This window comes from Aythya fuligula, chromosome 6 (assembly GCF_009819795.1).
Source record: "Aythya fuligula isolate bAytFul2 chromosome 6, bAytFul2.pri, whole genome shotgun sequence".
NCBI classification, from domain to species: domain Eukaryota; kingdom Metazoa; phylum Chordata; class Aves; order Anseriformes; family Anatidae; genus Aythya; species Aythya fuligula.
Genome location: NC_045564.1, coordinates 4,280,182 through 4,307,183, shown reverse-complemented (window position 1 = coordinate 4,307,183; position 27,002 = coordinate 4,280,182). Strand labels below are relative to the sequence as shown.

The 27,002-nt window shown below is 41.7% G+C and overlaps 1 protein-coding gene across 2 annotated transcripts in view; it reads right to left on the bottom strand.

Annotated features, from left to right (window-relative positions):
• COL5A2 (collagen type V alpha 2 chain) overlaps positions 1-23,440 on the bottom strand; it is a 101,491-nt gene extending 78,051 nt beyond the window's left edge. The window contains exon 1 of one of the 2 annotated variants that reach the window (XM_032190374.1): positions 23,140-23,440. In XM_032190374.1, the coding sequence (XP_032046265.1) occupies positions 23,140-23,242 (103 nt within the window). In that variant the 5' untranslated portion in view covers positions 23,243-23,440. The remainder of the gene's footprint in view (positions 1-23,139) is intronic. The other variant, XM_032190375.1, reaches the window with a different exon arrangement.
• Positions 23,441-27,002: the final 3,562 nt, after the last annotated feature.

Here is a 27,002-nt window from a genome sequence, read left to right as displayed (position 1 = left end):
CCAAGGAAGGTGTGACGTGGACACCCTGGCTCAGACAAACCCATCTGGGCAGGGGAAGAGAAGGCAGATGACCAGGACACCAGAGAGTTTCACCCACTAAGAGGCATGCTGGAATTGCTGGGAAGGCCCTTGGGACAGGGCTGAGCACAGCTAACTCTGGGGGGAGGCCTGGGCTGCGTGCTCGGCTGTGCTTCATACACCGAGGTGAGCGGTCCGTGCAGTAACTGCACGTGCACGTCTATGAACACGCCTGCTTATCTACCCTGCAGATTCAAGCATGTAACCAGAAAACTTCCTCCCCCATTTTGGCTTGAATTAGTCTATTGTTTCTAAGAGGTTATGGTCTCCCGCATATAAAATATGGGCTTAATAGCAGTCATCTTTGGCAAGAGGTGTCCTATCCAGTTGTGTTTTAGATTCGTAACAGCTAACTTTTCATAAAAGTAAAGGAGATCTTCATCGGCACAGCATTAACTATATTTCAGCTGCATGACATTAGCCACGTCTTCTGTTACCAGCATCAAATTGTTCCTTCTTTTTGTTTAGTTCTAGTTTTCCATTTCAGATTGTGTTATTGGTAACCAAGCCTTAATTAATTGCACATGTGTTTCCACAGTTACCCAGAAAGGCTAACATCAGCATTATATGTATCAGCACCATGTAAACATTTTCCAAATCCTATCTTTGCTCTGACATCCTCCTCCCACAAAACATCTTTGTACTCACACAAAACAACACGCACACACACACAAAAAAAAAAAAAAAAAAAAAAAAAAAAACTAATAAATTCATGTTTACTCAACTTCAAGAGTACTAAGTATCTCCATACTCACTGATGCAAAACATCAAAGGGGATGCTCCTTTTTAGCATTATCAAGCAGTCTGAACTTCATTTATTGCCCCAGATGGCAGAAAACAACTCAATTATAAATCAAAGGGAGCAAGGGCATTTTGTTGTAACATACATTCAAGGTGCTGAGAAGAGAAAAAGCTCAGTGATGAGTCCTGACGTGCAACTGGCCGTGTGTTTACTCTCAGGTTCTGGCAGGTCCAGCTACTCACAGTCAATTTTCCTCAAACTGAAAGCCTGACATTTGAGATGCACTATTTATATAAGAGAAATCTAGTGGTTTTTCTTTCTGCTTGATATACCTCCTGGCACAGCTGAGCTTGGGATTCCCGCGTCCCCATGCCTGCTCCTACTCTAGCTTTCTGCTCTCCTGCTCCAGACATCCACCTGGTAGCCTGGGCTCCTCCGTGTCCTGCCCTTGTGTGCCCACAACCACATTCTCACTGGGTCCCCTGGACCAATGCATTCCTGGCGGCCTCCTCAGAAACCATAGTGCCCTCCTCTGGGCCACCCTTCTCATTTCTCTAGGGCTTGTCCAGCCTTCTACAGGTTCGCCATTTAGCCTCTGAATGTTGACTTCACATGTGCAAATATGAGTGGGCTTACTGATTTTGTTCTTTAGTTGCACCATTATTAATAGTTGTTTAGTTCTCTAACTCTTTTTTCAACTAAAATTAAAATTTTGGGTGAAATACAAGGAACTTTGGGGCATTTATACAGTTTTAAATATTACACTAAATTCATTACTAACTTAAATCAGTCCGTAAATTATCCTTCAAAAACCAAAAGGCAGGGTTGCAAGAGACAATAATAAAGTCTGAAAATTACTTCAGGTGCAAGAGAGCCACAAAAACCCACACATAAACACTGAAGTACATAAACACCTAGTACACACTCCTTAATAAATCAGGCTTGGTTCAATCACTTAAAGGTAGGTCACATTGTGATGTTTTAGACATGACACTAGTCAAGACACCTACGCGAGGCTAGCAGGCCCAACACAGGGCACACAGGAGACCCACAACTCTTCTGGACTATGAGCTGAAGGCTGGGCAGGATGCACCACAGCTTCTTGAACAGCACCAGATGCTTCCACACACGGTACATACCCATACAGTGCTCCTGGGACTGAGACAGTTGGAGATGTCCTTCCTCCTTCCCTACAGTAATTTATCTCAGCATCCATGGTCCTAGTGTACCTAAAGTGGGTAAAGGCCCCACATAAATTTATATATTCATGCTATTAAATTGTCAAGGAAGCCAGCTGATATTTGCTTCCTGCATCCCGCAAATACACTGCTGAGAATGAAACTCATTTGCCACTTACTACAAATCTACCGAATGGCTCTAAAATTCAAAAGAATTAAAATCAGGTAAAACCACCATAAAAACAGATAACCCAATAGTGTTTGCATAGCCACTTTGACCTAGGTAGCAGCAGTTCACTTGTGGTTGTATTTAACCGACTCTCACTTTATTTGCAATAGCTGGCGCTCTGTCTCGACCTCCAGAAAATGTTTTTGCCAAGGAGTGCAAATGCATGGCTGCATCAAACTGGCTGCCACGTGGTTTCGCTAGCAGGTTTGGTCATGCTGTTGCAGTCAGGAACTGCTGGCACTAGTATGCAAGCTTCATGCTATTTTTCAATAACCTATGCACAGGGCTGGATGGGTTTTAATGCTCATAGAACAACTCGTGTTTTGGTTTGACTCTGCTCCAGTTTCAGCTTGCACATGTCTGGCTTTGCAAAACCCTGATGGCTGAATTCAGCTAGAACTATTAGGTAATCTTCTAGCGTTAAAATTCCTTACAGCCTTGGTTTACTCTTTGTATTTTGCTTTATTAGGAACACGAAAATAATTTACCTGCCATGTAGCTTGCGTAATTAATATAAACCTTTTGCTGCAACCTTTAATGAAGTTGGAAATATTTTGCTGATATGGAAGGGGAAGGGCTGAGGTTGTTAGCTAACTCTGAAGAACTTAAAACCTCTGATGTAGCATCACACGTGATGGAATCCAACGGAATTAGCAGATACAGTGCCTGAAAAAAATACTAACAGTACTCAAAAATCCCTTTTGAAATATATTTTTCCTACCACTTTCTTTTTCTGTTCATTGAATGAATTCAGGTAAGACAGATATGCCCTAGGTTTGCCATACAATCTCTTCCTAAGGAGATTAGGATCCTTACCTTCACATTACATAAATCAGATACTATACATACAGTATGTATACACTCTGAAGCATTTCAAATGTGTAAATATAGTTTGAGCATGTAATAGTTTAGACTTATGATTAATACTCTGCAAGTGTTATTTATGAAATTCATAATTTAAGGAGATCTTTACCCACTGTACTGTGAAACATTTTAAGATGGCATAAAGTTTATATAAAATATTTTAAAGACAATTAATTCCATTATTAAATGGAATTTAGTTATTAAATGCCTTGAAGTTTCAAAAAACCCTAGGTTATATAACATTAATTTGTTCCTATTTTACAGTGGCGGAATGTGGAATATTTGAAAGTTGCCCCTTGTTTCTGGTTGTTCAGCTGGAAAGATATCCTTTATTGTTGTTTTCTAATGAAATGATGTACAGCTACCACTCAACCTGAAGTAAAAAGGGCAAATAAATTGCTCCTTTCAAATTCAGGCCTCAAAATCTCCCAATTTAGAATGCTGAAATCTTTACCTCTTTGAAATAGTAGGCCCATTCATCTCGAGACCCTCTGAGGACAGCTACTCATCAAGTGCATTCCTCCTTTTCTTTCTTTCAGTTGGCCAACGAAACATCCAACCAGAGGTCACTTTTCAGAAATCTGACCTTAGCCTGCACTTAGTTGGAAGACGACCTGCGCTTTTTTTGGTGGTTTGAATTTGATTGGTTGGTGTTTAGTTTTTTGTCTTCGTTTTTTTTTTTTCTTTTTTTTTTTTTTTTTTTTTGGTTGGTTGGGGATTTCTCTCTTTTGTTAAAATCTTTTGATTTTTTTTTAAGTTACCTTCTGTTTAACACCTAGGTTGCGTAAATGAATACTCCTATAAAACCAAAAAGCATTTTTCAGTGTCAGGCTGAAATCTACTGGTTTGCTCATTTTACTTGCTTCTCAATAGCAGCACTGATTTTGGTGTTAAAATTATTTCAATATTTCTTGCCTAACTGTATACAGTGGGAAGTCACTGAACTCTGTTCCATGTAAATAAATTTGTTCCCAGAATTTGCCAAGGGTGATTTTACATTTCATCTGTCTCCCTGTTCACATCTTAAAAATGTCCCAGGGAACTGGAAACTTCTGATTTTGAAGTGAAGTGATTCCATCTGAGATAGCAAGCTGAATAGAGCCCACTGCCAAGCCTCAGAAAATCTTCCCTACTCCACTGGAGATGCAGGAAGCAAAGCAAGGGCACTGCAGATAATATGACCAGAAGACCAAGTTTATTTTCACGTTTTATATAGTTTGCAACTACAGCATCTGGCCATTTTATAATCTCCCCTTTTTTATTCTAGCATTTATCTCACAAACTTTGCTTCATGGCACTTTTACTACAAAGTAATTTATACAGTAGATGAAATGATCCTTAAAAAGAGTAACTACACCGCAGGAATGTATAACAGCAAATTAAATTTGCTGGGTACATTTTGTTACATGCATTTTAAAATGTTTTAGAGATTTAAGCAATACATCTATCACAAATGCAACTGCATTACAATCAACATTAACAACAGTAGTACTGAAGAACTGAACCAAGTACCTGCCTTTTCATCCACTGGAAAGAAACCCATGAACTCTTTTCTCCAACCCTCCACGAGTAACTGCTTCCACCCTGACACACATACTCCGCAGCTGGTTTTGTATACTCACAGTCCATCTGTTTTTAACAGATTTTACTGTTAAACAATACATACCAAGCTTGGCTTATTTGTTCTACTCTCTAAACTTCTGTCTGATTATCAGTACTTCCCTCCACATCTGTAAGAGAAATGGGAATTCCACATTCAAGCTTGGTCAGCACAGTCATGAAAAGGGAAATCAACTCCTACTTGCTTGCACTGCCTTGATCCTAACCGAAGATCGCTTACAATGGGAAAAAACTTTTTTTTTTTTTTTTAATAAAGCGTTTACTTTGAGTCTCCAGCAACACAAGCCAGAACCTACTGTCTCTTTACTTATACCGTGGTAACAAACATCCCTAAACATAGAAATGTTTGCAAAAGCCACTCTGTATATTCAGAGCTAGAAGTCTGTTCTACATTCTCATGCTTCTAGCATTTGAATCATCTCACATGTCTTAATTAGCAACAACAAAAGTTTAATAACAAATAAGCAAATAAGTGAAAGCAACTGCCCTCTTTCTCAACTTCAAATTCATTTTAAAAGTACACAGGAAGTGAAAGTCGGGTTTTCTTTTTTTTTTCTCTTAATTCTCTAAGTTATTCACTTAACTACTTCATCATCTGCATTGCTTCAAATTAATGTTATACTTTCTTTCTACCTCATCTAATTTAAAGGGAATTACAGGTCACATTTCACCTTGGAGGTGAGGCGTGCTGTAAAATAAGCCTTCATTACAATTACGAAACAAACACAGCCAATATTGACATTACTGAAACTGATGAGATGCCAAGATATCAAGTATTATCAAATAGACATCCTCTCAGCTTCAATGTACCAACTGTATGAGGCTCTGCTTTAACCCATGGCTATATAAATAAACATCACAGACCACAAAGATTAACACTGTTTCCTGACACTCCATGCTGGCTACAACACATTTTGATTTCACTTATTTCCAAATGCAGCTCAAGACTTCTAATGCAACTGAAGAAAATGCCCATAAGGAGGTAATTCTGAAGGCTTTTGGCAGTGGCTTCATTTATGTCTTCATCCTTTTATTTTCCCAAACTACTCCAGCCTTATTCAGTTATGTTTATCAACTGGAGAAAAACTGAAGAGTTATTTGGAGAAAGAAAACTCACATCTCATCTCATTATGGTAATCCATTAACTACAAAAGTAGGGCATGTCATTAACTTTGTTTATGTACATTTGCTTGGATATTTTTCTTGTATAATACAAGGTGTATTATTAACTAAAACAACTTGCATTCAACCACATTACTTAGTTTTGTGTGAATTCTAGATAACATTAAATACACAGAAATTGAAAATCTTGAGAATAAATAAGAAAAACAAATCTAAGCTTTAATGGAAATATGTACTGATTTAGAACAAGGCTAAAAGAAAAAAAAACAAAAACAAAAAAAAGCTCACTGAAGTTAAATTCCTTGTTTTTTCAAAAAAAGTGAAATTCTTTTTATGCTATCTTCTGCCTCTTGTTTAGAGACACAGTAACTTGACCACAAGAGAAAGAACTTTTTAGGCATAAATTATTCCTAAATGTTCCCATAGAAGTTGGGAAAAGAAAGAAATATCAGCATCACACGATGCCAACATTCACAAATGTCTTCTGCTTCTTTTTAAATGATACTCCCTAACAGTCATTCATCAACATAATATGCTTTTTTCCTTTTACTTTTGTTCCACATATGCATACACAAATTCCTTCATATGTTCTTCACAGCTTCAGTACGTCCCCCACCCTTCTCTATTAAGACGTGCCACGTAGCAATCAAATAATTTCTGTACTTCCAGGCAATGACACGATCTCAAGAAGTGAAAATACATACATTACCAATTAGCTTCTATGCACCTTAATCTTATCAGCTGTTTTACTGCCAGAGAAAGTACAGGGAAGGACTACATGGGTCTTTACAGATGTAAATCATCTGCTTGATTTTATTCATTTTACTAGAATGTAAGCTTGATGATATCCCAAATGCTTTATTTCAGTAGTAAAACCGTTCAGTGAGGAGGAGACAAACCAGCTCCCTGTAGCTATTTTTAGACAGTAGTATTATTACTTTTACTGGTAGCATCAGAATCTGTTTTATGGTAACACCTGGAGCCTCAGAATCAGGCAAAAAGACTTGGTCCTTTCTCAAAAAGTTTACTGTGGCACCAGTGGAAATACCAGGTAAGCTGCTGCAGACTGGGAATTCATACACTGCAACCCACCTCTTTCACTGCCCGTAGTCTTCACCACTGCCACAAACAGCAAAGGGCTCTAAACCCACCCGTTTCCATACACAAGGTTAAACAATGTCTGAAGAGCATCATCCGAACTAATGAAGTTAAAACTAGCTTCTCAGCTGAGCAGGAAGAAAAGGTCCCTCTCGCTTTCTGCATCTAGGACATGAAGAAGTGTGAAATGTGGCAACATCCCACTAACCGAGTGAAGAGGCACTACTCCCAGGCTTTATTCACATATTTCAGGGCCATGCCGGGTCAGGGCCAAGTGAGGAGCAAACAATGAATCACAACGTTTTTATTTGTTGTTTTTCCTGTGTAGAAATTCATGCATTATGGGAGTTCCCTCTATCAACAAATTACAGCCTGAAGGTTAGGGAGTATTTCCAAATTTACTGATGTACTCTGTATGCAAAAGGTAAGCATCAGTAAGGATAATATTTTCATTGCATGACTGCTTACCATGGTTAGCAATAGCTACGCATACCTCCACGAACAGAGCAGCACCACACTAGAAACCCTCCAGATCGTTATCGTATACGGCGTGATTTTACAGACAACAGAGAGGGAAAAAAGCATGAAACCAAACACCCCATCACCCGATCTCTGGATAACGTTGCAGATCTTTGGCTTGTGTAAGTTATTCCACTGAAGTAATGGCACCCCTGTGATTTACACGAGCCTTTTTCCCCCCTCAAGACAATAAGGCCAGGAGACAACTCCTCTCCATCTTGTTCCAATCTCCCTGATTAATGTGTTGTGAGAGTCCCAGTTTTATATCTCCACCAACCCTAGCATGCCAGTGGCCAACACTCCCTGGGTTAATCTAGTGCCAAGAATAACGTTACTGTATTTTCTCTTAGAAAGAAAACAGAGAAAAGAGTAGTCTAGAAAGAGCTAGGGAGATGAAACCAGGACTGGATTTAGATACCACATAACTCTCTTCCCAATTAATGACAGATTAATAATCTGTCATTCTTCCCAAATATAGTAAAAGTGTATCGTCAGATTTAAATGTGGTCTTTGACAAAAATTTCATTACCATAAAATTTCTACCAGGAGACACTGGCAGAGAATGGAAGTTTAAAACAAATTTTCATAAACAAACTGAGAAAATCCTAAATTTCCAGTTCAATTCTAATCTTAAAAAGCTAAGTGTAGCCTCTTCCCTTGTACTTTGCATAGGTGAATGAAAGCAGACCCTGCACCTTCTAGGTTCCTAATGCTAGCAATGCTGGGAGGAGGTTTTGTGCTCATGCCCTGTCTCTCAGAGAGCGCAGAGCCATGCCAGCAGCGTGCATCGATGACCCCTCACAACCCAGTCTGGGTCAGGAACAGAGCTTTCTGACCATTTCAGGGCACTCAGTCCTGGGGGTTTGGTTCCAATCCTGAGCGTGGGGCTCGAAGGCGGTGGCTGCAGGCAGCCCGCAGCTGAGCAGCGCCGGCGTGCTGACGTGGAGGAGGCACTCTGCTCCAGGACTGAGTGGGTCCAGATGCTTCTTCTCTCTTTAGAAAGGAAATTATAGTCTGCACAAGAGGAGCTTGGCACAGCCAACCTTCTAAGCTAGGAAATTTCATGATCTGTTGGAATATATTAACATGTACATTTTCAACTCCAACAGAGACAGAGCTTGTTTCTGGAACAAATGTTTGATAGGGGCTGGGTTGCAGGGCCTAAGGGAACACGAGGGGCTGGATGATTTCATTTCCCCTAAGCTAAGGCAGTTGGCAAATGCGGTTTGCTGCTTTTTTGCTTTTATTGTTATGAATTGTGTGGATAATTGATGGCAGGTTGCCTAGAGCCTAGGATAGGCCTCCTTCATGGAAGCTGACATAAACAAACGGTGGCTTGCCTTTATTTCAGTCATTCTGTGCAGATTTCAGAACCAACAACGACCCACGGAACATGGAGAAATCCCAGCCCAGAAGACTCGAGCAAGCTCATGGAGGTCACCCTTGAGTCAGTTCGTGCTCCTGACTCTCGGCACCAGCTGCAGGCACAACCCCTTCGGGTGAAAGGGGTTTCAACTTCCAAGCAGCTTGCCTAAGACCATTTCCAAGCCCTGAACTTACAGTTCATACTGCAGATCAGAGGTAAAATAAATAAAAAGCGAACCTCCTGAGAGCTGCATTTAAAAATAAGAAGAAGAAAATAAAATCAATCCTCGTTTTCTCAGCCAAAATTCTCCAAGCTCAAATAAACCCATTAATACTGCATTCAAATAAAATATTTACCCTCCCAGTTATACACCAGATCTGCACAGGTGTGTGTCTCACAAGCTATTTGAATTCCTAGAGCACAAAAAGTGTTTAAACTGTAGGCAAAATATGTAAGGTAAGGTTGGTAGCTAGGTGCCAACTTGTACAAGGATCAAGTACAGCTAATTTCCATTTCATAACCAGTTTAGTTTAGCCGTGAAAATAAAAACCAACTGTTTGAAACATTCATTTGAAATTTAGCATGTTCTTCATGTCAATCTATCAAGGATAACAAGAAAAAAGTTGATTTTAAACTTTTTCAGTGCAGAAACCAAACCCGAACCACCACTGGGACAGCCAATTGACAACAAGTGAGAACTGGTGTGTATTCAATTAAGCACTTCTCCTTTTTTCTCCTCAAAGTAACACGAACAGCTAAAGTGAAAATCATTTTGGAGTTAGTAGGATCTCAGGCACTTGGTTTTGCCAGCTTGAGGCGGTGCTCGAAGGTGGCACCCAGACTGAGCCGAGGACACACGGGGCGCGAGGAAGGAGCAAGGGAGCCGGAGCACTGCGGTCACTGCTCATCGGGCGGGGAGCAAGAAGGGGCATGTAAGAAGGGGGAAAGTTAACATCTTGGTCAAATAAAAGTGAATTCCCTGCCCAAAATGTGTTTCCCACCCTAAGGAGGAGGCAGATCTGCAGTGAATCTAACTGCCAACCCCAAGTCCAAACCCTGCTCAGCTGCCCTAGGTAAATGTCAGACTGCCAGAGGGAAATTCCCTCCACCACCCCCTCACTCAATACTGCAAAGAGCCAACCTTCCAGCAGCACTGACACCAACATTGCATTTCTTTTATGGCACAGCACCGGGGAAGGCACAGCAGAGGACATAACCATACATTTCCCAGAAAATGCTATGTAATTTCAACTTAACAGCACTGCGAGCTCTATAAAATCCCTCTGTGAAGTACATTCTCTATGTGCACCTCATTGTTATGGTTGGCTGGATTTATGTAATTATGTACAGTTTGAGGTCAGTATGGAAAACAGGACTCATCCTTTACTGGCGAGCTCACTCCAAAAAGAACATACCCTGAGGAGCCCAGGGATCAGGCACCGTGGCAGAAGAGCCAACTGGTAAGGTACAAAGGCTGTGATTGCTTCATTCAGAACACAATTCCTCTTCGGAATATCTTAAGGGCAATAAATTAAATCCCAGATGCACATCTGGTAATAAACAATGAAAGAACAGAATAGCATCCATATAAATCATATCTCTGTTACCAAAAGCATCTTCTTCCAAATAGGACAGTGTACACCAGCCGGTGCAAGTCTTTTGCACAACATCCTCGTGCAATGGAGCTAAACAATTAAATATAAAACAGGTGTCTACAGCTCCCTGTGAAACGCCCTTACACAGAAGGTGGACATTACGTGAATAAATCTTTGAAAGCAATGGCTGGGTATCAGAGTATCTGGAGGGAATATTCAGGAGCAGCATACAGTTGGAAATGGATGCCTAAACCCTCTCTGCTTCCATTTCCCCACCTGTTAGCAGCACAGCATCTTAACACATGAAGAAACTGCATACATTTGTGTATGCAGAGCGTTTTGAAAGGGGATGACATCATTTTATAATGATGTCGCTCTACAAAGTTTTCAAGAAAGCAATCCAGAAATAAAACCCATTCTAAAGTCCATAAAATACAGGAATATTGAAGTACGGTTAGTGGGGCACTTTAACAGATCTTGAGAAATCTCTCTGCAGCTATTTCCTGCTCTAAATCTCTGTTGCTGGTTGGTGAAGAACAAAAATGTTATTGCTGCCCTGAACTCTTTGTATGTAACTACACGGATCAGAAGCACTTGTAACACTGACTCAGGGCGTACTGCAGAGGCAGCAGACTCTGCTCCAAAACTTGCTTTAGAAATTAATGTGACTGGTACGCACTGGCACAACATAGGACCTGAGTGACACCCAAAAACTTCAAAGGCTAAGCAAGCCTGAATTTTGTAAGCACGTCAGACTCCTCATGATGCAGGAGAGAGTGCGTTACTACAAGTGCTGGCAAACTGATTACAGACCTGGTTGAACAGAAATTAAAACATTGCCTTAGTGTGAAGACAATTCCATTGCCAAAACCAGAGCTGTCTGGTAGGACACTCCAACTTGTTTCCCACAAGATGAGGAGAGGAGAAAAGAAAAGGAGGGGGGAAAAAAATAAAATAAACAAGAAAAATAGTATAACATAGGAAGGATTTTGAGGACTCACTTTGTGTTTCCTGGTGTGTGGTATGTCTATGTGCATGGGTGATGGCTAAATCTGCAACTGCTCCCAGCCCCAAATCCATTTCTGGGTTACCAGAACGTGTAGCAGAGCTCACGAATGACACATGCGTACACCACCCTTAGGAACAGGGGATATGTTTAGTCCAGTAAGACTTGAAAGAAATATTTCAGATGTCTGACAAGATCATGCTGTACCGCACAAGAAATATTCACTGTACAATATACATCTCTGCCCATGGCAGGGGTTGGAACTAGATGATCTTCAGGGTCCCTTCCCTGAAGGGGAGCTTTCACGAGCAGCTTTTCCTGCACGAGCTCAGAAATCATTCACCAAATCCCCATCCTATTTGTACCAGATGGCTCAGGGTTAGTGGGGCGCAGACCTTCCACCCACAGAAACAAGTGCTAGGAGAAGCTGGCCGAAGCAAACAGCTCTAGCCTCCAACCAAAGTTTGTTTTGTATCAGAAGGACTCCGAATGCTTAGCTATTTGCCTTGCCTGCCTATGACACAATGTCCTGGAGCTAGCTCTGCCATTTGAATAAACAGTTTTAAGTCAATACTGTCTGCAAACTTCGGAGCATCAGTGTCCTGGTATTTACATTACATTGTGAACTGCTTTACGCTGTATAAACAAATGACTTAGAAAATTCTGCGTCTTCCTAACTTCGGGGAGGAATTTCAGTCTTTCAGCCTTCACAAGGGAGAAGACATTTAAAAAGAAAAAAAAAAAAAAAAAGGAAGAAAAAAAAAAAAAAAAAAAAAAAACAAGAAGAGTGAATTTAACCACCTTATAAAGAAATAAAATCCAATCCAGGAAAAATCACTCTGATTTTTATTTTCTTTGAGGCCAGAAGAGTAAGCTGGTAGTTGCAACCAACAGCCACTGGAGACCAGTTTCAGTAAGAGCATACCCCTTTAGCTAAATCAGCTGCAAATCTTGTGGTTGTATAGTGAAAAACTCAAAGTTTGAACATGGACCGCTCCCCTAACCAAAAGCAATTTATTTTATTATGCTGGGAGATAACAAGGGTACATTAAACCCATACCTTTTTTATTCAGCTTTCACTTCAGCTTGCCATCTTTCAGCTCACAATGCCGTTTTATCTCACAAGAAGTGCTGTATTTTCGGCTACATTTTGAAACAAGTTTCAACATTTAATCTTTTGGATAAGCAAAATGAAAAACTGAAATAATTGAAATCCTCTTTCATTAAGGTATTTAGGCAAACACAGCTAACTACAAGTCACGCCATTGTAAGAAAAAAGGCTATTCATGCACTTTAAGTTGGACTCTAAAGCACTCCACTGAATGGGAGGTTTAAATTGCCAAACATTTGCTTTCTGTGTTCATTACATTCAAACACAAACAAAATCCGCTGCCTATCTTGCACAGTGCCTGTAAAACAGACAAATTCCATCCTACAGGGGTTTCCTAGGAAACCAGGGAAGGCTCGAAGAAACAGAGAACAGCTGGAGGGGGGGGGGGAAATTAAAGTATTGAGTTCTTCATATCCTCAATTGTAGAACCATGAGAAAGATATCACTAATAAAAATTAGAGCAGTACAATTCACAGTGGTTGGCCCTGGAATCCTTCATGAGGACAAATATGCATAGCCTGAAGAGATAGAGACTTAACTCTTCTCTCCCTGCCTCCCAAAAAGCTAAATAAATGGAAATGTGCACGATTTGATGCAATGTGAGAAGCTGCAAAGCCTGTCTGCTCAAAGGAAGACAAACCTGACAAAGAGGTGTATGTACTGAAACCTTACAGCAAGCAAAAAGTCCTGTGGCTCAGCATCTAGAGATTTCTCTGCACAGGGCCCAGATTCCACTTCCGAAGTGAGTCAGCTATTCCAACTGAAAATCCATGCGATTCAACAAAAATATTATTAGCATGATGACTCAGTACATATATTACAGTAGTTCCCTAAGGCTTCATCGGAGATCAAGGATGCTTTGTGTTCAGCAGCACTGCACAAACTTGTAGGAAGGTCCTGCACTTTATAGTAACAAGATACAATCAGATTACACCATAACGACTCAGTCTCAGCATCCAGGTTTAGATAAAACTTTCTCTCACTACAGCCAAAGTTGCAACCAGAAAAATGAAAATCAGGTAAAGAACAACTTGTCCCTGATTTCTGAAGCAGACTGGTGGCACTCTGTCTGTCATTAGTATAATTTTAATATCCAGTGCTGTCAGAGTAGCCATACTGTGGTGTTGGCTCTCCCTTCCCCACACAGCTCCATTTTCCATGTTCTGCTGTCTTTGTCGCCAGGCTCAATGTCTCTTACATCAGGTTCTTTGCTTCCTTTCTTCCTTTGTTGCCAATGCATGTTCCAGTGTTTTCTGCCTCTTGCCAAAACAAGCATTTAAACATCTGGAAATCATCCTCCATTACCTTCTCCAGTGAGACGCCTTGCAATGTAGTTCCCATACAGTGGGAATGTCTGACGTCTTGAGACATCACCAGATATATAAATGCACTATACATATATAATATACTGCATATATAATGAACTATGTATTACACTAATCTAAGATTTAACACGCTGGGAATTACTAACACAAATGAATTTCTGTGAAAAATTTCAGCATTTATACCAGTAGCATTACAGTCCAAAATGTTTCTGATTTGAAAGAGTTCTAAATTAAAGATATTTACAATAAATACAAAAGATGATGCTTATTACATGCAGACTTGATTTCTTTTCTAGTACATGCAACTTGAAATTAAAATATTTTTTCCACTAAGACTTCTACTCAACAAAGCATTGGATAACCTAAATGGGATTTCAGATGCAAAACTGGGAGCCTTTTCTGTGATCTGCCTATAATAATGACATCAAAGTACTGTGATTTGAATACTGGGCCTGTGAAAATCCTCATGTCTTCAGAAGTTGTTGCCACATGCATTCCTCTTTGCTGCTCAGACAACTCAAGCTGTTTTTAAAGGTTCAGTTTTAATAAAATACAGGATTGCTAACAAATCTTATGCTATGTCTCATTAGAGGCAATGTATGCTTAATGCACCAATTTGGTCCTCTACACCTTTCACCAAAGGCATTATTTTAATAGCTCACATTTCTGAGGAATCACTCTGAAGGCATATATATCAGCTTTTCACATGAAAAACTCTTCCCTGTTCCCCGTGAGTTAGCATTAAGGAAAAATATCTACCTTTACCTGGGGTTGGTAGCTGAATGATGAGCAAAAGCCTTCTCCATCTTTCCCTCACGCTTTTCTGCCTAACATGAAAACACGTGCTGAGAAGGCTGCTTTCTCTACTAGATCCTACTATCTGACAGAGAATTGCATCCTTAGTTTTACCCTCCTCTGATCACACAGCATAATGCGAGCTCTGCTTTTTGTTTGCTTTTAGTTTTTTGAATCACCAGCCTACACTTTTCTAAGACAATTCTGCTCATTGATTTACCCATGTTTTTGCACAGATGGCGAGTATTTCATTCCTCAGTGTCATCTGTGAAGTTCATTCATATCCTGCTTTTTTCCTGACCAAGATGACTACAGAACACCACCTGTGAAACCACAAGGTATCATCCACAATGGAGATAAATTACTGTTAATCTTGTACCTTTAATTAACTGTCCCACCGCTCACAACAGCAACATTCAAACCAACACTGGCTTTAAGAATTCAGGAGACAGAAGCACCAACCACTTTCTTTTCAGTGAAATGCTTTCATATAACACTGTATAAAGCCCTCAAACAGCAGTCTTTTGAAATTATCTGGAGAAGACGGGAAAAATAAAAAAAAAATAATAATAAAAAAAAAAGAAAATAACTCTACTACATCTTTCCCCTGTAACAGCCATGTATGTTGTAATTCCACACTACACACCACGTACATGTATGAGTCTGGGGGACTGAGAGGTGCTGCAGCACCGTCTTTGAGTTTGAACCCCAAAATATTTTGGAAAGATTTGTTCGTATCTCCAAAAACTTGAAGTCTAATAGATTTTCAATCTTCCTGATGAATTTTCCAAACCTCCAATAAGTGGCCTTTCCCTGTAGAAATAATACCTGACAGCTCCAGAAGATACTACCAGCAGTCATGATGTCAGGCAGGGTTGAGGCAGGACAACCCCAGAACCTCTCCTTGCTTTGCCAGTCGGAGCCCTCAGGGGTTCACCTCCACTGCAGCTGATTTCCTTGACAAGTTTCTGGTCACAGGCACCACCGAAACGCTCTCCTGTTTTTGACCTTAGCTTCCTTAAGCTGACGGCTTAATGTGAGATTTCAATCGCCAGTGAGATTTCAGTTATTCCAACAACGTGCCATGAGATGCCGTTACCCAACCACTGAACATGGGAGGTATTTGGAAAACCCAAGGCACTGCAGCAACCACTTTGAGCTAAGTAGAAAATGCAACAAAAGTAATTATCACAGGACAGCTGTCACTGTGCCGTTAAATCACGTTCTCATTACGTCAAAAACTTGGTGGAACCCTGTAAAGAAAATGTTTGTGCAAAGCTGAATGGAAAACAGGCAAGCAAGCAAGCACGCCTTGCATTTACTGGTTCTGGTTTAATTTTTTTCCTTAAATATCTTACTTTGTCCTGTTGAGATATTTAACAGGATGGCAGACGTGATACCTTAGACTGGAAAGTGATTAAAAAAGAAAAAAAGAAATCAAGATCATCCATGATCTACTGTTAGAAGGACTGCTTTAAAGCAAAGTCTCAGCCCAGTGTCTGAAGGAACCCAAATAATACAGCTATCCAGGGACAGGTGGCACAAGTTCCTCCCAAACGAGGAGCAATTTCTTCCTGGCTAAGCCACTATTTTCATGGTCATTTCAGAGTGCAATATTAAACTGGCCCAAGACACAGACTCACAATGATTCCTTTGACCTCCCTTATTCCCTCCCGTCCTACACTACGGGGCCATTGTGCCTCTAATATTTCACTTCAGGTCCTCAGCTTGCTGACGGCTGCTGGCAAGGACTTGGTGACCGATGAGTGTTTGGTGAAGACATTGCACTGACATTCTCAATCAGACATCTACTGCTCGGCAGGGAGCAGGCCTGAATGAAACAGCGTACTCTTGCCTTCCTGCTCTCAATGAGGTCACGTCCAAACCTCTGAGTTCCTGCCAGCAGCGTCAGAGTTGCTGTTTTTGTTTCTACTCAGCCACATTATCCCAAGAACAGGGGCACAGAGATTCACATTAATTCCCTTGTCCACCCATGCTACCGTTATCTGGTCCAAAGGCTATAAATGAAAACCAGCGAAGGCACAAAACACCGTGGAAGTTTCTCCCTATAAAAACAGCCCCATTATATCATCCTCCCAACTGTAGTATTTACGCGAAGCTGCAGAAAACCACGAGCTCTCCAAACTTCCAGTCAACCTTCAACTGGCAGCAGCATGGCCAAGGAACAACCTTAGCCTGGCTCTTCGAGACAAAACCTTTCTTCAGCAGCTAATAAAACCAGAATCTCAAGGGCCCGCATGAATAGAGGCTTCCTGCAGGAAAGCCTCTACTTAGTCTACTATATAGTAGACTAAGTGCTACTATTTTCATAACCATAAAGCAGCCTATAAGACAAGAGTTTTGATGTGGAAACCCAATGGCAGCCAAGCTCTGCTTCTAGCAGACAGCAACCATGGGCAAACTGAGGTGTGTCGCAGCTCAGGGCACGTCTGGTGGCCGAACACCTCACTAATATAAGAACCCTAAGTGCAAAAAGTTGTTATCTGTTTCCATCCATAGTGGCTGTAGTTCCCAATCTCTGATATATAAGCATTAAAGAGAGTCACAGAATATTCCATGTCTGTATTTTCCATAAGGAAAGAACTCCTAATATCGACACCAAATATGTTCAGAATCATCAACATATTCCTTGACCCGTAGTAAGGATGCTTTAGAGCATCATGGCATCAAAAGACCATCGCTATCACAAGCAACACAGGGTTAGATTTCCCACTTCTCGAATCTATTTCCCTTCATCTGCAGAAGTTTGTAACGTTCATTAGCAATTATTCAAAAACTTAAATATGCAAAAGGCAAGAGTGTCTAAGTGCCCTTGTTTGCAATAAGGAAGTCTAAACATGTGGGCCTTTTTAAACTATTAACTTGGAAAATGTCCCAAATTTGTTGAATTGTTGATAAGAGTTTTAGGAATGTGTCAGTTCCAGGACACGCAAGCAATGCTGGAGTTCCTGGAAGAGAAGGCACCACAACGTAGGATTTCTTACTTGCGCAACATGAATTTTTACAGTAGGCAATTTCAATAACGGGCAACTAGGAAACAAAATTGCCATCGCTTTCTCTTTCTCTGGTAACTCAAAAAGTCAGAAAAAACATAAATCGTCAAAAAATTATCAGTGTCAAAAACTGTGGAGAAAAGGTATAATTTATAAAGGCACAATGTATGGCTTACATCAGCTATATAACCAAGACACGGTGTCACCCACACGGTACCCCTCACCCTCAGAACATTACGTGTCTTATCAGCGACTTTTCTGCAGCTTGAAAGCATCTGATTTCTTCAGTAACTGAAGAACATTTGTTTTATACGACTAAAACCACAGTTTTCCTCATTCCCTTCTGACTATGCTTTGAATTAATGCATTACACATTGCAGTTCAGATAGCACCGGGCCTCTTGCATGTGACGCTCTCGCCAAGGGTTGAGGACACTTCAGCAAGGTGGGTCTGCTGCACTGGGAGGGTTTGGGCAGCGAGCACAAGGCTTTCCTCATGCTTTGAATGTTCACCTCCAAGAAGCCTTTGTCAAAAACTGAAATTCCAAGTTAATCTGATTAATTCATTTTACACTAAAGGATACTTAATTTTGCCCTATACATTAGGCTGAGGATAGGTTCTTTTGGCTATAAAATAATATAAAGTCTCTTCTCCAATCCAACTGGATTATCAATTGGGTCAGCACTTGGATTTATTCTTTCTAATCAAATTTTTCTCAAAATTTCTTCTATCATCACGACCTCATACACAAAAATGAGCAGGGTCACAAAGACAAACATGGGCGAAACAATCAGTGTACATATAAGGACAGATCACGTGCCTCCAGCTGGAATTTCGGCTATTTTTTATTAGTACTTTATAATTTTTTTGGCTCTGAGTTCATTGCCTTTCTCTGTATATGGAAAAATAGCTGCACACAGGCCATGAACATCTGCTCTGTTTTTTTAAAGGATTGTAGCATTGCATAAAGGTTTGCCTTCAGAGGAACTGCTTCCCCACATGTACACACAAGTATCCGTGCATTTCTTTTCTCACAAAACACTGAAAACCAAGTAAAATCTAGTGAGTTGACCTGTTAATACACGTTACTGTTAAAAAGAACCAATCCTGCAGTGTTTTACATGACCAAATGGACCCAAGGGAATGCTACCGTATTGAAACAAATTGCAAGGATGAAAAGACTTCACCAAGAAATAAACGGTGCACGTGCCAAAATGTGAGAATGGGAGACTGAGAGAAAGAAATGACCATTCTGGTTTCTAGGGCAATAATCTACATTTGTAAATAGTGGGGGAAAAAAAGCCTGTACAACAACCATCAGACACAATTACTCTTCAACCACAACGCATCTTCTGAAAAAGCCAAGCTGATGTGGATGGCTTATGAGCACCTCAGTTGTGTGGATTCCAGAATTTTTGAGCAAGTGTCCACTCATTCATAGGAAGAAACTTCCTCAGGATTCTTCTGGAGGCAATTTCTCCTTCCCACACTGTTACAGGCAGGGGAGCCAACCACAGATATTCAGAAGTCGTGAGCCAGTCCCCGAAGAACTGAGTTTGTTGTGTTGTGTATTTTTGTGTGTTTTTTCTTTTTTTTTTTTTTTTAAATAAATAATAGATTCTCATTTTCTGCTTGTTCAGAGCCATAATCACTTCTGGTTTTGAGAGATTCACAATGATCAGACCCACAAACACTGATACAGGTGCACACACACACATGCTTTCTCTCACACAAAGCAGAGGCACACATTTAAGCAAATGATCCTAAAACCTAGAACTCTGTGAAAAGAAAAAGCAGGTATCTTGAGATCCTCACTCCGATTGTGAGAGCTAGCAAGACTGAGATGTTTTTGACCCCTTTTCATCTCATTCTCCTTAGGAACTCTCAGTCAGGTTGACAGATCCAGGAAAACCAGGGGAGCATCTGGTATGGATGCTCAATAATTTCCCCCTCATAGCTACAGTGCACTTCTTGCCATCGTATTCCCAGCACCTGTCACAGAGAGGAGGCTGTACAACATTTTAACCTCTTTTCCCCCTGAAGATAACGTCTCTGTGATCAGGGACAGGTTGATGGACATTTTAATAGCCCCAACTCGATCAGCTCAGCTGTTTCTGTCTCCATTAAGCCAGATCTCTCCTTTATTTGGTTTCCAAAGTTCAAGACCTGTCGAATTCAAAGAGGGCAGAGAGGATCATGAATTCAGAGGGGACAACCCTCATTTGTCTGTTCTTGTTCACACAGTGGAAAGAGGGAAATTAGTTCAGATACTTTTAATCAATGCTAGGGCTCACACTGATCTCAGCTGACATAGGGCTGACACTGCCAGAGTGGGACAGGGAAGGATAAACCAACACAACATGCTCAGACAAAGGTGAGATGCAGAAACTGATGAGAACCTAATGGCAAATCTAGGGCTGCGGTGAGAAATATGAGGTTGTGGCACTGGGCCAACACTGCCATGCCCCCATGGGCTCTGCACAGACGGATCCTTTTGGAGGAGGCAATTCCCACAGCTACAGCTCTCAGCCAAGTTACCAAGAGACCTTCCACTCAAGGTGTGTTTCTAGCTTTCTTAAATAACCATGTCAAAGAAAGCAATCACATTTACAAGTCCAAATGGATGGGAAAGGATGGCAGCAGCATGCACCGCTTCTGCTAGTGCTTTCCTCTATACTGAGTCCTAACGGAAGAGGAAAGACAGCACTGTGTGTGGAAATCCCTCCAGCAGAGCTTCCAAGTAGGCACAGCTGAAATTGTGCTATTTAAGCCATCTTCTGGGCACTCACTCCATCTCTCAGCCTGTCCATGCCCCTACAAAGAACATAAAGGCATTTGCAGAGCTGCCTTTATTCCTGTGTAACATTTTAATGGACACACTTAAAACAGCTAGGAGCAAAATAACAAATTTTCCTGTACTAGGCTTGAAAGCGTCTGTTTTTCACATTTTGATGTGCATTTTAAGTGTGTGAACTATACTGCACTGGCAGCCAAGTGCTCTTGAGCAAAACAGATCAGCCTGCAATAGTTCCAAGAGGAAAAATAATAATAATAATATAGAAGCTGGCATTACTTAAAAGCACAGCAATGATAACAACAACAAAGTTAATCTGGTTTAAAGAAGCATTACAGCTCTTTTATTATTATATATATGTATATATTTACCCGCTTTATTGGTTTGACTTATTTATCAATATATGGATGTCACTCTCACTGCCATAAACTCTGTCAGATACTTCTGCAAAATTATTTCTTGCTTCCACTGTGGTTGACATAACCAGTTTCTAATTGTTCTCATTTTTTCCACCACTGGCATGATAAATGACTGCAGCACCAGTTTTACATACTTTTTGAAAGTCTGAGAGTTTTTTTTTTCCTCGTTTGCACTTCCAAAAGCACCTTACTTGTTTCCCCAAGTACCTCTGAAATTTGTTTAACATGGCACCTACGTTCAAGTGACACTTGACCAACTGAGTGGGGAGAAGTGAAGCAGCAGCCAACACAAAATCACTTGCAGTCCAACACAACGTACACTGCTCTTGGACCTCTGCACGAGCTGGTACTGAAACCAAGACAAATGAAGGGCAAAAATGTCCCCATTTGGCAGCGTTTTGGGGCTTCAGCCAGGAACTCCATCAGGACTGAAAACCCCTTGTGTATACTCTTAAACCAGACCAATGTGTAGGATGCGCTACCTTCCTCCTTGCTGTTCACCACCCCTCACAGTACAAATAGCTCTGTTTTCTCTCCATGTTTTTATTTGCAATATATTGAGCTTATGAGAAGCAGCTTCCTCGTACGTATGGTAGACAAAAGTTATTACATTCCCAAACAGGAAGATGAATAAGTGAAATAAGTGCAAACAGATGTCCCTAATTTATTACAACGTATTTTGCTCTCTGGCTTACCACGTATGTCTCGGTTTCCTCAGCCATCAGCATATGGGAAGTACATCCCAGAAGGTGTTGCTACATTACTGGCTCATCCCCTAATTTCCATAATAGCAACAAACTAAGAAGTGAGACGTAATAACTTAACCCAACAGACATCCCACATAAGATTTGCCTTAAAAATAATAATAATAAAAGAAAAAAAACAGTAAAATGTATGATTTTTGCTAAACAGCTACCAAAACCTGAAGTCAATATTTTCACAAGTGTTTTCTCTGGCATTTTAAGTATCTGAGAAATCCACAGTATGCGTCTCCCTTTATGGCAAGGACAGGAATTATACTCCCAAGACTATACGAAGTGCCCCCTCTATGGGACTTCTCACACAGCTGTGTGCGGCCAGGAGAGCCCCACTTTGCTCCGTGGAACAAAATTTGCAGAACCGTAGCTGTTTTATTCACGGGACTTGAATCCTCCTCACTTGTGTAATGCAACGTTCAGCTACAAGGAAAACGAAACTCTTGAAAATATTCAAGAAAATATCTGCAAGCTGTGCTGTATGGCAACACACCGGCCCTTTGGCTTCTTTTCTGAGCAACGTCCAACAAGGTTAAGCACAAGAAGCCCAGAAAGTGCGCGCAGGAGTACAATAGCTACAGGACAGCCTACAACCAGGCTGCTCACATTTCAGGAAACCGACATGCAGCACGACACCCAGCCTGATGAAAGCACCAAGAGGCTGCTAGGAAGTCTCCTGACCATCAGCCGCTGTCCTGCAGGCACCGAAACGCTGTGAAGTAAGAGCAGATAGAAAGGAGCCTTCAGGTTGCAGGGGTCAGGTAGGCAGCTGGCCGGCCGGCCCCATTTCAGACAGCTCGCACGGAGCCACCGCTGGTGGGACAAGCAAGGCTCGGGGTGGGAAAGCAGGAGGGCAGGGAAGGCTGGGTTCCATCACAGCCTGTCACTGGGGATTAAACACAGCCTCCGCAGCCAGGGCCCGAGGGGGAAGGAGACGGAGAAGGGGAGAGAGGAGGAGGAAAAGAACCCACGAAAGAAAGGGGGAAAAGGGAAAATGACATTTTGGTGTTTCTCTAAAACAAAGAAGGTAAGAAGGCAGAGGTCGCTCGGAACAGAAGGGCTCCACCCTGCACGGCTCCGTGTTTACTTCGCCCAGCTCCGGCTGCTCCCCAGCCCCGCAGCCTCCTCCAGCCCCATCCCTAGGCGCTCTCTTTTGTTGCAAACTTCCCAGTGCTGAGTGCTGCTCACGCCAGGCAGCGGGGCTGGGGCTCACTGCGGGCTGCTCCACAGCTGCTTTTTGCTTCCCATCGGTCCTCCCTCCCCTGTGTCCGCAGGACTGTGCGCGGAGACCTGGGAACTCTGCAAATCTCCAACTTTTAAAATCCCCTCTGCCTTCTGATCAGGTTCCCAAAGCACAAGCCTCGCAGCCCGCTCCTCGGCATATAAAGCCACAAATCTTGTTACTCCCGTACCCCAGAAGTTTTCCATTGCGCTTATTAACCAAATCACACACTAAGCATGCTGCATACAAAGAGAAGAGGAGGAAAAAAGGGAGAGAGAGAAACTCACCAGCGTCATATTCCTCCTCTTCTTGTGCTTTTATGGTTACAAATCGCCCTAGTAAAGCAGCAAGGATGAAAAAAGTTCTCGTTTGTACCCAGATTGCCATCATGCCTAGATATTAGACATGTATCCTCCTGGGCAGCAAAAAGCAGGGAAACGCGAGGTTATTTTAGCACCATGAAGCCAGCTGGGGAATCTCTCTGTCTTTCAGCATCAGTCCCAGGACAAAGTCTGCGAGCCCTTTTTTTCAGCACCAGCGCCAGCACGGTCTGCAAACACTCTTTTCAGGGGATGCAGCTTTAAATAGGAAGAATGCTGCCTCCGCTTCTCTTCCTGCCCCTTTTCGGCTTGTTCAGGCTCATAATCATCCACTCCCTGCCAAGCAAGAGTCTGATTGATGGTAAATAACCGAATCAGAGCTGGCTTCACTCTTCCTTGAACTTTTCTCTTTGCAAGTACACTTGTGGGATATTTTCCTGCTGCTGTGCAGCGCGTATGCTGTGTCAGAGCAATTTAATAGGACGGCAAAGCATAATTCAGTGCGAAGCTGTCAGGGGGAGAAAGCTTTGCTTTTAACACACGCACGCTTCCCGGGAATGGAGGGCAGAGCCCCACTTGGAGCTGCTTCGCTTACTGGGAACTTGAGCCCTTCCAGCGTGCTGAGGGGAGGCTTTCCTTCCCTCCCCTGCTACCTGCCCCTGCCTGGCTCCGGCTGCTCTGCCCAACGCGACTCCAGAGCCCTGAGAGGGGCCAGGAGCCCCCAGCACAGTGCCGTGCAATCCATCCTCAGCTGCTCACCATGCTCTGTATTTACAGTCCCACCAGCTGGGAAGACTATTGGCAGCCTCTGGGGGATGCTCGACGTTTCTACATCATAATGACAATCCAAGTTAACTAAATCATCTGCTTTTCTCCTCATCTTTACAGCCCCAGTCCGTGACAGCTGCAAATCTACCTAACCCCAGCCTCGTGCTTAGCCCTTAACAATGCACTGTCAGTAGCATTCCAGCGTGGGCACTAAGCAAATCTCTCTTTTGTGGATCACTTGCAAGCAGGAGGAGTAGGACACCGGAGTTTTTTCTTCCCACCACATCGATGGTCTGTGAAAAGGCCGCTCAGTCTCTAATCCCCTCCTCTCTTCAGACTGGGGCTGCCCGTACCTGCTGCTGGGAGAGGCAGATCCATCTGCTGGCAGGTTTTCTATCTTTGAGAGCAATCCCATGCTAAGGGGATGCAATGAGAAGTAAGCTGTCTTCACCAGAGTGGGCCAGTGCAGTTGGGAGCACTGGCCCACTACTCTGCTTACCCCAACAGCATGTGGCCTTTCTCAGTAACATAGCAGCCAAAAGCCTGCAAAGTTTTCTTCTGTGGCCAGAAGATGAAAGGTAACACCAGAACCTGACGCTGGCTAGAAACATCAGACATTTCAGATATACATCCAGACCCAAACTTTGGCATCTGTGCAGTTCTATGTGCTCATTCGTAAAAGAGAGCAGCAAACGAGCAGCTTACAGCCAGAATCCACCACGCTGCCATTGCGAAACCATCCCATGAAAACTACACAGAATACAAGGTGATTGTATACATGAAAAATAACAGGTCTGAAACCACCCCTTGTAGGGTTTCCCACAGCTGGAGGTAACCTGTCACAGAGTATTAAGAACAGAAGTGTTAATATTAGTAATTTACGAAAAAAGAGGCTGAGAATACAGGCAGCATTTTAAAGCCTATTTCTGCTCATTGACGAGAAACCATTCCAACAAACATTTAGGTGTTTCTGAGCTACGTGCTACTAACTGTAGGGGGCTTTTGTGACAATTCTTCTAAGAAAGCTGACAACTGCTCAGACAACCCCCAACTAAACATCCTGCTTGGGGAAACCTACAATAAAACCACAGGGAATTCCGACTCTGCCACTGAATCATAGCAATGCCCATACACTGGTAAACCTTGCCATCAGCATTGGTAACTTTGTCTTCACAATTAGCTGCGAAGTGCCTACATTAATTTCTCCAAGGCTTAAGTGTGCAACGGGTTGGTAAATTCCTCGTGCATTCACAGCAAGAATGGGCCTTAGCATCATTCTCCTATCTGAGACAAACAACACAAGAACAGCGATGGCATTTTTCCCCTGACAGCTTGTTGAAGGGGAAGAAAAAAGAACCAGAAAGATCCCTTTTATCATTTTCAGTGCAAATTCCTTTTGAGCAGTGAGAGATTTTTAACAGCACCTTCTACCTCATCAGGTCTAGCGTCCCCTTTGAAGAAGACAAATTACACCACATAATTACAACAGCTAAACAACAAAGAATAAAAAAGGATGTAAATTACTTAGCAAATCAATTCCCTTATGCCTCCTTTTAAATAATTCCTTTCACCATGTGTGTACATTTAACGAGGGTTTTCAATTTATTTACAACCATCATGACTCTAGTCATTAAATCTATGATTTGTCATGTAAATGAATTCAATTCAAGGGCTAAACCATCGCGCATCACATTTGGGACAAGTGAGAGGAATTGTTTAGTTAGCACCCTTGTAAACAGCATCAGACTAAGCAATTAAGAGTGGGCAGATAAATAATTCCAAGTATGCTCAGCATCACCTCCCTCCTCCTCCCCTCGATACGGGGAGGACCCAATGCTGCATACAATAATACTGTATATTTATGTAGCAATTTCTCTCCAACCATTTTTCACTTTTTTTCTGTAGTTTTTAGGATTCTGTAAGGGCAGAGGAATGTGGAATTCAGCAAACTAGCCTAAGGTCATGCATTCAGTAGAAGTAACGCCAGATACAGATTTTTGGAGTTCATTTTTCTTCTGTCCCAAGGAAAACCAATACAAGATGAAAGTTACTTGAGAGGAGAATCCAGGGCCCTGACTCTCAGAGCTGATTCTCTTCCAACCATCATTATACATTAAGCTTAAAGCGTGTAGCAAACCCAAACTTAGCAGACAGAGCCACTGCAGGAGCAGTAGGACCAAGTACTCTCCTCTTTCCAGGCCATCTCAGGAGAGCAACTCTTCTGCAAAAGTGAAACATAAAGCCAGTCTCTTCCTACCAGCAGGAGATTCTCTGCAATCGGGATGGTCTCACCTACTGATTTGTGGTTGATTTTTGACTCTCCAGAGATGAAGAAGAGTTCCGACATGATTAAAAGACCACTTTCCAATGCTTCCTGCTTCACACAGCAGCAACCAGATGCTTTGAGATTTGAAGGGTCTTTACCCAAAGCTAGGTAAATCTCCTAGAAATTTCAAGATACAGTAACCTGAATAAAGATGCAGGCAAATAGTCTCCATTACTCAGTCTGTTGATATCCATTTCCACATTTTAGGCAATGAATAGGCACTGTACATTATCTGATCTAAAATCATACATAAGGTTCAAAGTCAGAGATCAAATTCCAAGCACTTTGAGTGATAGATGAAGCTAGGAAATACCACCAGGTAATGTTGAGGACTCACAAATATATTAAAATACAATTTGCAGGCTTATACTTTTCAAAATATCCAAGTCAGACCAGAAACAAGCATGCATTTATTACCTTCATATCCTTCAGAGCAGGCATACATCCGAGCAACTAGAATTCCAATATCCATGAGGGTCTCATTCAATGAAATACGAGGAACTTTCATATGGTAACACAAAATGGAACAGTGCTCCTGTTTCAAACTCATTTGTACCAAGCTGACAAAAAATACATTCACATAAAAGACAAATCTATCTGCTACAATAAGATGCTGGACCAATCTTTTAGTAGGAATCTGAAATCAATGGAATGGTAGAAATTTAAGCCTGAATTCAAAACATCTGTTCAAAAAAGAATAAGATTTTCAAAAGCAGTGCAGTTTGACCAAATTGAT